Source organism: Pelophylax lessonae (genome assembly GCF_965119305.1).
Source record: "Pelophylax lessonae genome assembly, chromosome: 12".
In the NCBI taxonomy this organism is placed as follows: Eukaryota; Metazoa; Chordata; class Amphibia; order Anura; family Ranidae; genus Pelophylax; species Pelophylax lessonae.
Genome location: NC_138779.1, coordinates 221,710,426 through 221,723,722, shown reverse-complemented (window position 1 = coordinate 221,723,722; position 13,297 = coordinate 221,710,426). Strand labels below are relative to the sequence as shown.

At 45.3% G+C, this 13,297-nt stretch overlaps 1 protein-coding gene across 1 annotated transcript; it reads right to left on the bottom strand.

Annotated features, from left to right (window-relative positions):
• Window positions 1-280: 280 nt before the first annotated feature.
• CDA (cytidine deaminase) lies at window positions 281-10,374 on the bottom strand. The gene is made up of 4 exons (XM_082274571.1): window positions 10,115-10,374; window positions 7,634-7,745; window positions 2,531-2,588; window positions 281-567 (listed from the first exon to the last, which is right to left on the bottom strand). The coding sequence occupies exons 1-4, from the start codon at window positions 10,314-10,316 to the stop codon at window positions 457-459; spliced, it is 483 nt and encodes a 160-aa protein (XP_082130697.1). The 5' UTR covers window positions 10,317-10,374; the 3' UTR covers window positions 281-456.
• Between the last annotated feature and the right edge of the window lie 2,923 nt (window positions 10,375-13,297).

Sequence of the window (13,297 nt, the reverse complement as noted above, 5' to 3'; positions counted from 1 at the left end):
TTAATTTTGGTTTAGATACACTTTAAATAAATCCTGAGTTATAATTACTTGATTGATGTGGATTTAGATACACTTTAATAACACTCTGAGTTTTGATTGGTGGATTAAGGCTTAGATACACTTTTAATAACACTCTGAGTTCTGATTGGTTGGTTTTGGTTTAAATACACTTTGAATACATCCTGAGTTCTGATTGGTTGATTGATGTGGATTTAGATACACTGTAAATATGCCCTGAGTTCTGATTGGTTGATGTGGATTTAGATATATACTGTTGGTTGATTTGGGTTACTGTTGTTCTTTGAATAATCCATCTGATCTCATCTTGTCTGTGAAAGATACATTGTATGTCAGAGCAATCAATGGGAAGACATCCGGCGTCTTCTGTGACATCATCGCGTCCAATAAATAGGAGGATATACAATGAGAATATACATGACGGTAATTATTAGAGTTCTATTTCCTCAGGTTCTCCGGCCCGAAGGACATCGGCAGCATCTGGTGGAGGGAGGTCAGCAGGTGGGAGCCATCCGGCTTGGTGAGGAAGATTTCCAACTCCGTCCCGAACTGGAGGAAGAAGAAAGCGAAGAGCGTGAGAATGTGCAATACGAGGCTGCAGAGCTCCCTGTGTCCCCTCTGTACGACCCCTCTGTGTGTCCCCTCTGTGTGTCCCCCTCTGTGTGTCCCCTCTGTGTGTCCCCTCTGTGTGTCCCCCTCTGTGTGTCCCCCCTCTGTGTGACCCCTCTGTGTGTCCCCCTCTGTGTGTCCCCTCTGTGTGTCCCCCTCTGTGTGTCCCCCTCTGTGTGTCCCCTCTGTGTGACCCCCCTCTGTGTGTCTCCTCTGTGTGTCCACCTCTGTGTGTCCCCTCTGTGTGTCCCCTCTGTGTGACCCCCTCTGTGTGACCCCCTCTGTGTGTCCCCTCTGTGTGACCCCCCTCTGTGTGTCCCCTCTGTGTGACCCCCTCTGTGTGACCCCCTCTTTGTGACCCCCTGTGTGTGACCCCTCTGTGTGTGACCCCCTCTGTGTGACCCCCTCTGTGTGACCCCCTCTGTGTGACCCCTATGTGTGACCCCTCTGTGTGACCCCTCTGTGTGACCCCCTCTGTGTGTGTCCCCTCTGTGTGTGACCCCTCTGTGTGTGACCCCCCTGTGTGACCCCTTTGTGTGTCCCCCTCTGTGTGTCCCCTCTGTGTGATCAATGTTTATAAACAATGTTACTTTGTATCTCTCTATCTCCCGTCTGATCAATGTTTATAAACAATGTTACTTTGTATCTCTCTATCTGCCGTCTGATCAATATTTATAAACAATGTTACTTTGTATCTCTCTATCTCCCATCTGATCAATGTTTATAAATAATGTTACTTTGTATCTCTCTATCTCCTGTCTGATCAATGTTTATAAACAATATTACTTTGTATCTCTCTATCTGCCGTCTGATCAATATTTATAAACAATGTTACTTTGTATCTCTCTATCTCCAGTCTGATCAATGTTTATAAACAATGTTACTTTGTCTCTCTCTATCTCCTGTCTGATCAATGTTTATAAACAATGTTACTTTGTGTCTCTCTATCTCCCGTCTGATCAATGTTTATAAACAATGTTACTTTGTATCTCTCTATCTCCTGTCTGATCAATGTTTATAAACAATGTTACTTTGTCTCTCTCTATCTCCTGTCTGATCAATGTTTATAAACAATGTTACTTTGTATCTCTCTATCTCTTGTCTGATCAATGTTTATAAACAATGTTACTTTGTCTCTCTCTATCTCCTGTCTGATCAATGTTTATAAACAATGTTACTTTGTATCTCTCTATCTCTTGTCTGATCAATGTTTATAAACAATGTTACTCTGTATCTCTCTATCTGCCGTCTGATCAATATTTATAAACAATGTTACTTTGTATCTCTCTATCTCCTGTCTGATCAATGTTTATAAACAATGTTACTTTGTCTCTCTCTATCTCCTGTCTGATCAATGTTTATAAACAATGTTACTTTGTATCTCTCTATCTCTTGTCTGATCAATGTTTATAAACAATGTTACTTTGTCTCTCTCTATCTCCTGTCTGATCAATGTTTATAAACAATGTTACTTTGTATCTCTCTATCTCTTGTCTGATCAATGTTTATAAACAATGTTACTCTGTATCTCTCTATCTGCCGTCTGATCAATATTTATAAACAATGTTACTTTGTATCTCTCTATCTCCTGTCTGATCAATGTTTATAAACAATGTCACTTTGGGAGTTATTTACTAAAACTGGAGAGTGTAAAATCTGGTGCAGCTCTGCATATAAACCAATCAGCTTCCAGGATTTAGTGTCAAAGCTTATTTGAAGAAGCTGAAGTCAGAAGCTGATTGGCTGCACCAGTTGCAGTAAATATCCCCCATTATTATGTCCATTTCTGTTTATAGTTTTTGTGCATTTTTTGTATTTTCCCCCTCTAAATGTTGGAGTTCAGCAGAAGGGGGGGGGGATGGTCAGTGTACGGGGGGGGGGGGGGGGGGGACGGTCGGTGTACCTCTCTCATGACTTGTCGGCAGGCTCCGCAGGGGCTGACAAACTCCTCCTCCACGTCACTGCAAAGACACAAACAGGTCAGTCCTGGGGGACCCAACACCGGACCGCACAGCTTCATGTGTGTGTTATGTTGTATTACATTTCACCTGAAAGCACAGAGCGCACATAGCGCACAGCGCACAGTGCCCACAGAATACACAGCGCATAGTGCACACAGAATACACAGAGCACACAGAACACACAGCGCACAGTGCAATCAGAATACACAGAGCGCACAGAGCACACAGAGCAAACAGAGTGCACAGAGCACACAGAATACACAGAGCGCACAGAATACACAGAGCGCACAGAGCACACAGAGCAAACAGAGCGCACAGAGCACACAGAGCGCACAGAGCAAACAGAGTGCACAGAGCACACAGAATACACAGAGCGCACAGAATACACAGAGCGCACAGAGCACACAGAGCAAACAGAGCGCACAGAGCACACAGAGCGCACAGAGCAAACAGAGTGCACAGAGCACACAGAATACACAGAGCGCACAGAATACACAGAGCGCACAGAGCACACAGAGCAAACAGAGCGCACAGAGCACACAGAATACACAGAGCGCACAGAGCACACAGAGCAAACAGAGCGCACAGAGCACACAGAATACACAGAGCACACAGAATACACAGAGCGCACAGAATACACAGAGCGCACAGAGCACACAGAGCAAACAGAGCACACAGAGCGCACAGAGCACACAGAATACACAGAGCGCACAGAATACACAGAGCGCACAGAATACACAGAGCGTACAGAGCACACAGAGCGCACAGTGCACACAGAATACACAGAGCGCACAGTGCACACAGAATACACAGAGCGCACAGTGCATACAGAATACACAGAGCGCACAGTGCACACAGAATACACAGAGCGCACAGTGCACACAGAATACACAGAGCGCACAGTGCACACAGAATACACAGAGCGCACAGTGCACACAGAATACACAGAGCACACACAGAGCGCACAGAGCAAACAAAACACACAAAGCGCACAGAACACACAGAGCGCACAGAGCAAACAGAACACACAAAGCGCACAGAACACACAGAGCGCACAGAGCACACACAGGGCGCACAGAGCAAACAAAACACACAAAGCGCACAGAACACACAGAGCGCACAGAGCAAACAGAACACACAAAGCGCACAGAACACACAGAGCGCACAGAGCACACAGAGCGCACAGAGCACACAGAATACACAGAACACACAGAACACAAAGCATATTCATGTGTTAGAATGGCCCAGTCACAGTCCAGACCTAAATCACATTGAGAATCTGTGGTAAGACTTGAAAATTGCTGTTCACAGACGCTCTCCATCCAATCTGACAGAGATGAGATATTCTGCAGAGAAGAATGGGCAGAAATGTCCTCTCTAGATGTGCAAAGCTGGTAGAGAAATCCCCAAAAAGACTTACAGCTGTAATTGCAGGGAAAGGCGCTTCTACAAAGTATTGACTCCGGGGGGTGAATACAAATGCAGCCACACTTTTCACAGATTTATTTGTATCATTTTCCTTCCACTTCACAATTATGGCCACTTTGTGTCGGTCTATCACATAAAATCCCAATAAAATACATTTACATTTTTGGGTGTAACATGAGAAAATGTGGGATATTTCAGGGGGTGTGAATACTTTTTCATGGCTCTATAATGGTGGAGAACACACAGTAGGAAACGGTCAGAGATTGTTCTACCGGAGAGGACGGAGACTGTCAGAGGCCGGGGACTGTGAGAGATCACTGCTATCAAACTCACTGCACCCCCTTCTGACTGCTGGGGCCCGAGGGCCACACTTCAGACGCCAAGGGCCACAGTTTGGCCCCCAGAGCTCTTCATGTATAATCTCAGATATGAGGTGAATATTTGGTGGCCCCGGTCAGCTGATATCGTCAGTTATATAACCTCCTAAATTGGGATCAGCCAGTTAATGGATAACCGCGGTGACTCGGGCGCTGTGTGCGGGCGGCGGGCCCTCCATCCACGCTAATCATTAATCGCACTTTGTCAGCTTTTTTATTTTTCGGTTACAATTTTTATGGAATCATTTACAGCCGATGAACGGAGGTGACCGAGAAACTAGATAAAGGGGGGGGGGGGGGCTCCTGCAGGCTCCACCCACTGCGCTTCCTCCTGCTGCTGGTGGACCCCCTACCCCTTCCCCCACATCAGCAGTTCAAAATATATAAAAATAAAGGGCAAAAACTAAATGGCATGTGACCAGTAACAGCCAATCAGAAATTATCTTTTGGTTTTGCGTGGCTACATTCTGATGGAGACTACAAGTGGCCAGTTTAACACACATTACACAGGCACAGTCCACTGTTGTCTCTGGTGATCCTGCCATTAAGGTCCCTATTTAGGCACATCATGTTATAGGGTGACAACGCTCTGCCCCTGCCTCCCAATTGTGCTCCTGTGTTTGTCACCCTGTCACATATGCTTCTGATGGAGACTACAAGCTGAATTTTAACACACAATACACAGAAATGGTCAACTGTTGATCCTGGTAATTCTGCCATGGAGGTCCTTTTTCCAGGCACTTCCTGTTATAGGGTGACAACGCTTTGCCCCTGCCTCCCAATTGTGCTCCTGTGTTGTCACCTTGTCACCTGGGCTTCTGATGCAGACTACATGCTGCCATTTCAACACACATTACACAGGCACAGTCCACTGTTGTCTCTGGTGATCCTGCCATTAAGGTCCTTATTTAGGCACTTCCTGTTATAGGGTGACAACGCTCTGCCCTTGCCCCTCAATTGTGCTCCAGGGTTGTCACCCTGTCACATGGGCTTCTGGTGAAGACTACAAGCAGCCATTTCTGCACATATTACCCAGACATGGTCTACTGTTGCCCATGGTGATCCTGCCATTAAGGTGTTTTTTGTTTTAGGGGGACAACACTATCTTGATGCCTCCCTACTGTGCTCCTGCGTTGTCACTCAGGCTGTTGTTGGAAGCTACAAAGGACCATTTCAACACACATTACACAGACATGTTCCACTGTTGTCCCCGGTGATCCCGCCATGAAGGACTTTGTTCAGGCACTTCCTGTTATAGGGTGACAACCCTCTGCCCCTGCCTCCCAATAGTGCTTCTGTGTTGTCACCCTGTGACATGGGCTTCTGATGAATACTACAAGCAGCTATTTCTGCACACATTACTCAGACATGGTCCACTGTTGTCCCCGGTGATCCCGCCATGAATGTCTTTGATCAGGCACTTCCTGTTATAGGGTGACAACGCTCTGCCCCAGCCCCTCAATTGTGCTCCAGGGTTGTCACTCTGTCACATGGGCTTCTGATGAAGACTACAAGCAGCTATTTCTGCACAAATTATTCAGACATGTTCCACTGTTATCCCCGGTGATCCCGCCACGAAGGTCTTTGATTAGGCACTTACTGTTATAGGGTGACAACGCTCTGCCCCAGCCCCTCAATTGTGCTCCAGGGTTGTCACCCTGTCACATGGGCTTCTGATGAATACTAAAAGCAGCTATTTCTGCACACATTACTCAGATATGGTCCACTGTTGTCCCTGGTGATCCCGCCATGAAGGTCTTTGATCAGGCACTTCCTGCTATAGGGTGACAACGCTCCACCCCTGCCTCCCAATTGTGCTTCTGTGTTGTCACCCAGGCTTCTAATGGAGACTACAAGCGGCCATTTCAGCACACATGACACAGACATGGAAACCCGCCCTGAGAAATGCCAGGCAGCCATCACTGGAATGCATGTAGACATGAAGTGGCTGCAAAGAGGCTGCAGGCGATCAGCAGCACTAAGATGCAACAAAGTATGGAAGAAGGTTAAAACGAGGGTTTTATTAATATAAAAATGGTGACAGGTTCTGAATGAACCCTGAAGTGGAAGGCTCACCAGTTGTCAGGGCATCATGTGACCACACCACTGGAAGTTACTTAATAATTGCACAATGGAGCGTAAAACAGGCTGGTGACCTTAGAGACCTTGCGCTCCTCCCCCTTCCGTTTGAGGATCCCCACAGATGATCAATAGGGTTTAGGTCTGGAGACATGCTTGGCCAGTCCATCACCTTTACCCTCAGCTTCTTTAGCAAGGCAGTGGTCATCTTGGAGGTGTTTGGGGTCGTTATGTTGGAATATTGCCCTGCCCCCCAGTCTCTGAAGGGAGGGGATCATGCTCTGCTTCAGTATGTCACAGTACATGTTGGCATTCATGGTTCCCTCAATGATCTGTAGCTCCCCAGTGCCGGCAGCACTCATGCAGCCCCAGACCATGACACTCCCACCACCATGCCTGACTGTAGGAAGACACACTTGTCTTTGTACTCCTCACCTGGTTGCCCCCACACACGCCTGACACCATCTGACACCAAATAAGTTTATCTTGGTCTCATCAGAGCACAGGAGATGGTTCCAGTAATCCATGTCCTTAGTCTGCTTGTCTTCAGCAAACTGTTTGCGGGATTTCTTGTCCATCATCTTTAGAAGAGGCTTCCTTCTGGGATGACAGCCATGCAGACCAATTTGATGCAGTGTGCGGCGTATGGTCTGAGCACTGACAGGCTGACCCCCCACCCCTTCAACCTCAGCAACAATGCTGGCAGCACTCATACGTCTATTTCCCAAAGACAACCTCTGGATATGACGCTGAGCATGGCACTCAACTTCTTTGGTGGACCATGGTGAGGCCTCTTCTGAGTGGAACCTGTCCTGTATGGTCTTGGCCACCGTGCTGCAGCTCAGTTTCAGGGTCTTGGCAATCTTCTTATAGCCTAGGCCATCTTTATGTAGAGCAACAATTTTTTTTATTTCAGATCCTCAGAGAGTTCTTTGCCATGAGGTGCCATGTTAAACTTCCAGTGACCAGTATGAGAGAGTGAGAGTGATAACACCAAATGTAACACACCTGCCCCCCATTCACACCTGAGACCTTGTAACACTAACGAGTCACATGACACCGGGGGAGGGAAAATGGCTAATTGGGCCCAATTTGGACATTGTCACTTAGGGGTGTACTCACTTTTGTTGCCAAAAAATTAAAGAGATTTGGGGGGATTACCTGGAGACGGCGATGGCGATGAATTCCTTGCAGCCTTCAGCCACGGCTCTATGAATGGCGTTGCGCTCGGCGCAGATCCCCATGGTGTAGCAGGCGTTCTCCACATTACAACCTGTAGAATAAGGAGACGTGTCAGGGAGCACTGTGAGAGGCCTACTGAATCCTAGAAAGCTTAGCTGGCCTTACAACTTTCTTAGGTCTTCCAAAAGCTACGGAATATAAAATATCGAATCTTCACATGTCCCGCCCTCTGATTGTATGAGATATAAAATATTGAATCTTCACATGTCCCGCCCTTCACATGTCCCGCCCTCTGATTGTATGTGATACAAAATATCGAATCTTCACATGTCCCGCCCTCTGATTGTATGTGATACAAAATATCGAATCTTCACATGTCCCGCCCTCTGATTGTATGTTATACAAAATATTGAATCTTCTCATGTCCTGCCCTCTGATTGTATGAGATATAAAATATCGAATCTTCACATGTCCCGCCCTCTGATTGTATGTGACACAAAATATCGAATCTTCCCATGTCCCGCCCTCTGATTGTATGAGATATAAAATATCGAATCTTCACATGTCCCGCCCTCTGATTGTATGTGATACAAAATATTGAATCTTCCCATGTCCCGCCCTCTGATTGTATGAGATATAAAATATCGAATCTTCACATGTCCCGCCCTCTGATTGTATGTGATACAAAATATCGAATCTTCCCATGTCCCGCCCTCTGATTGTATGAGATATAAAATATCGAATCTTCCCATGTCCCGCCCTCTGATTGTATGTGATATAAAGTATCGAATCTTCCCATGTCCCGCCCTCTGATTGTATGTGATATAAAGTATCGAATCTTCACATGTCCCGCCCTCTGATTGTATGTTATACAAAATATTGAATCTTCCCATGTCCCGCCCTCTGATTGTATGTGATACAAAATATCGAATCTTCCCATGTCCCGCCCTCTGATTGTATGTGATACAAAATATCGAATCTTCACATGTCCCGCCCTCCGATTGTATGTGATACAAAATATCGAATCTTCACATGTCCCGCCCTCTGATTGTATGTGATACAAAATATCGAATCTTCACATGTCCCGCCCTCTGATTGTATGTGATACAAAATATCGAATCTTCACATGTCCCGCCCTCTGATTGTATGTGATACAATATATGAAATCTTCCCATGTCCCGCCCTCTGATTGTATGTAATACGAGCAGTGCTAAGACAAGGTCATCAAGCCCCAGGGCAAAGATGTCAAACGCCCCCCCCCCCCAAATGTACGAGTATTATGTGTTAGCAAAATCCCCCCCCCCCCCCAAAAAAAAATATGTGACCACTAATCTTCACACTTACCCCCTAAGCATAAATCTGCCATGCAAGGCAAAATGCTCCCCAGGATAATTCCCCCTCTCCCTCCCTAATTCCCCCCTCCTAGCACAAATCCTCTAACCCTCAAGTTTCCACTCTGAGCATAAATCCTCTCTCCCCCCCCCCCCAATCCCACTTATCCAGCAAAAATCCCCCCCCAACCCCCCCAAATCCCCCTCCTAGCACAAATCCTCTACCCTTTAAATTTCCCCTCTGAACATAAATCCTCCCCCTCCAAATCCCGCTCACTCAGCCCCCCCCCCCCCCATTCAAATACAGCTCACCCAGCACAAATTCCCCTCCTAGAGCAAATGCTCTACCCCTAAAATTTCCCCTCTGAGCATATATCCCCCCTCCAAATCCTGTTCGCCCAGCAAAACCCCCCCCCCCCTCCCTCCAAATCCCCTCTCCTCGCACGAATCTCTCCCCATCCAAATCTCCCTCCTAGCACTAATTCTCTTTACTCCGAATCCCACTCGCCCAGCACAAATCACCCCCCCCCCCAGGCAATCCCCTCTCCTAGCACTAATCTCCCCCTCCAAATCTCCCTCCTAGCACTAATCCTTCCCACCCTAATTTCCTCTCCTAGCACAAATCCCTTCAATCATCCCTACTAGCACAAATCTTCCACCCAAATCCCTCAGTCTAACAGAAATCCACTCTCATAGTACAAATCCCCCCCCCTTCCCACCAATCATCCATTCTAGCACAATCCCCCAAAATCCCCACTTCGCCTTCCTGTCCCACCCCTTGTCCCGGACCTGAATATGAGAGTCCACCTGATTGGATACAGATTGAATGGATTGTTCAGTGAATTTCTCTCATATTCCATAGTCTGGGTAGAGGAGATTTATATTGTACAATCAGATTGTACTGAGTATGGCAGGTAAATGCCTGCTCCGCCCATTTAGAAATGAAAATGACTCCCTGCACTCCGGGTCTTGTTTCCTTGAATAGCAGCGGGGGTCCCCCCTGGATTATGGGGTCTCATCAAACAAGGTTGCGAATATAGCTGAATGGTTACAATTCCAAAATACTCATCTCACCCAATAAATTCTGTCTACATTTGGCTGCCCCACCCCAGCGGAGCCAGGTACTCACCCTGGTAGATCTTCCCGTTCTTGCCCAGCAGTGCCGCCCCCACCCGGAACTTGCTGTAGGGACAATAAGCGAAGCTTTTGGCTTCCTGACACTCGGCGATGAGTTTCTGGATCAGTCCGGCATCCAGGGACGACTTTGCGCTCTTCTCCATTTTGTGGTTGGCCAGAAAACCGTCTCCTTGGCTGGACGGAACGTTGTTCATTTTTCCCGCTGATGGTTGTGCGTCCCGTGTGTGCGCAACTGTTTTATCTGTACTATCTGTGTGTCTATTATTATTATTATTATTATTATACAGGATTTATATTAATAATATGTGTATTTCTATACTATGTGTATGTTTATATTATCTGTATGTCTTTATGTTTATATCTGTATGTCTTTATGTTTATATCTGTATGTCTTTATGTTTATATCTGTATGTCTTTATGTTTATATCTGTAATGTGTATAGGTTTACTATGTGTATGTTTATACTGTGTGTATATGTGTACTATGAGTAGGTATATAATATGTGTATGTCTATGCAGTGTGTATGTATATTTCTATATGTGTATGCTGTGTATATGTCTATATGTGTGTCTATGCTGTGTGTATGTATATGTCTATACGTGTGTCTATGCTGTATGTATGTGTATTTCTATATGTGTGTCTATGCTGTGTATATGTCTATATATGTGTCTATGCTGTGTATATGTATATTTCTATATGTGTGTCTATGCTGTGTATGTATATGTCTATATGTGTCTATGCTATGTATATGTATATGTCTATATGTGTGTCTATGCTGTGTATATGTATATTTCTATATGTGTATGCTGTGTATATGTGTATTTTTGTATGTATATGCTGTGTATATGTATATGTCTATATGTGTGTCTATGCTGTGTATATTTCTATGTATATTTCTATGTGTGATGTTGCTTAGTTCCCTGTGCCTTGCAGTCTGTGTAGAAGTGAATTCCTCTTCTCTCTCTCTCTCTCTGCTGATTATGAAGTGAGAGAAGTGATGACTCTTCCTGGCTGTGGGGTGTCACCTCGCCCTCCAGCGTATCGCAGCTCTGCACTGTACTGTGTCCTCACCCAGTGACAGACAGCTGACCCGGCCTTCTACCGCTTTGCATTGTGCGCAGGAAGAGTAAATATTGTTCTCCATAGGCTGCTGGACAGAATAAAATACCTGCCTGACCAGAATCTAGAAATAACAGGGGAGCAAAAGAAAAAAAAAAAAAAAAAATTACTTTTATTTTTTTTATTTATCTATTATTATTATTTTTTTTTTTAAGCAAAGGACAAATAGCAACATTAGATCTTTTTCCAGCAAAAAAAAAAAAAAAATTACTTTTATTTTTTTTTTATTTATCTATTATTATTATTATTTATTTATTTATTTATATTTTTTTTAGCAAAGGAAAAATAGCAACATTAAGTCCCCGTTCACATTAAGGCGACCTGTGAGGCGACCTGGTCGCCTCACAGGTCGCCTTCCATAGGGAAGCTGCGGACCTGTTCTAATAGGAGCGACACAAGTCGCTCCGACTTAGAAAAAGGGTCCGGAGCTTCTTTGGGGCGACCCGGAGGCGACCGCCATAGACTTCAATGTTATGAAGTCCGTGGCGGCCGCTCCGAGGTCGCCTGGGGAAGTCGGATCGCCCCTATGTGAACGGGGCCTTAATCTTTTTCCAGCAAAAAAAAAAAAAAATCTTTGTTTTATTTTAATTTATTTCAGGTACTTTCATATTATGCAGCACTTTATTATTATTATTATATAGGATTTATATGTCGCAGTTTACGCAGCGCTTTACAACTTGAGGGTAGACAGTACAAATACATAACACCAGGGGTGTAACTACCTGGGTTGCAGGGGTCACAATTGCAACCGGGCCCCATGCTCCAGGGGGTCTGTGCGGCTCCCCTGAACACCTGGATAGGAGGAGTGGTGGGGGCAGCATGAAGAGAAATCACTGTCCTCCTTTTTTCTCCTGTAGCTGCAGGAGGAAAATGGAGGAGATTGGTTCCTCTGTATGCTGCCCCCACCACTCCTCCTATCCAGTTCACTTGTGTTCTGCTGTCTCCCGGCCCCTGTGTGCTCCCCTGGAACCCCCCCCCATACTGTGCTGCTCCCCCCCCCCCCCTGCCGGCTGCTGCAGGGGATGTGTCACAATAGAGAACCAGGAAGGGGTCAGTAAATATGTAATTTACCAGCTCCTTCCTTTTCTGAATGGACAGAGTCATAGTCAGTGACATTGTAAAAAAAATAAAATGATAAAAAATAATACAATTAAAATACCAAAAAATAAAAACTACTGACACCAGTGGGTGACCTTCCAGGATCGCAAAGGTCACACTTGAGACCGGGCCCTGGCATTCCACCACCGTGGGGAGGCCCCAAGATGGCAGGAAGGGGGCCCACTGCAGAACTTGTGAAAGGGTCCCACTGCGGGACCGTAATAAAGGGCCCCGCAACGAGAATAAAGGGCCCCAGGATCAGTGGGAAGAGCCCCAGCCAGAGGTCTGGGGGGCCCTTCATGGTTTCTTGCACCGGGGCCCTGAAGGTTCTAGTTATGCCTCTGCAATACACCTTAATACAGTAGGAAAATAAAAATGCATTAGAAGAAAACAAATCCTGGAAAAAAATACACTCAATGATAATGCCATTATAAAAAATGTTTTTTTTTTTCTTTTCTAGAATACAAACTATTTTTGTGTAAAAAAAAAAAAAAAAAAATGAAAAGAAATACTATGTAAAACAAAAAATAAAATAAAATATAGTCCTTTTTCTAAGAAACAAATTACGTTGAGCCACAACCCCAGTATACCATCTTAAAATCATGACGTATTTTCCCAGTTAGGTGGTAAAATCCTTTGTTCACCTTTTTTTATCCTTTGTTACATCTCAGTGCTGCTGATCTCCTGCAGCCTCTTTGCTGTTACTTCCCATCTACATGCACTGCATGGTGTCTCTCAGGTCGGGTTCCCTGATGGTGACAATGTCTGTGCTTTGAACCTGCAAAATGCAAAGTGGTGCACAGAGTCCATAAATGATGAGATCACACAATAATAACAGCAAGATTAAAAATTAAGAACCACCAGAACGAGGAAACCCACAAAGACTTGATGAGACACCGGGGAGTAAAAACATGTGATGAAACCGTGAATCAACAAGTACAGACTACGTGCAAGACAT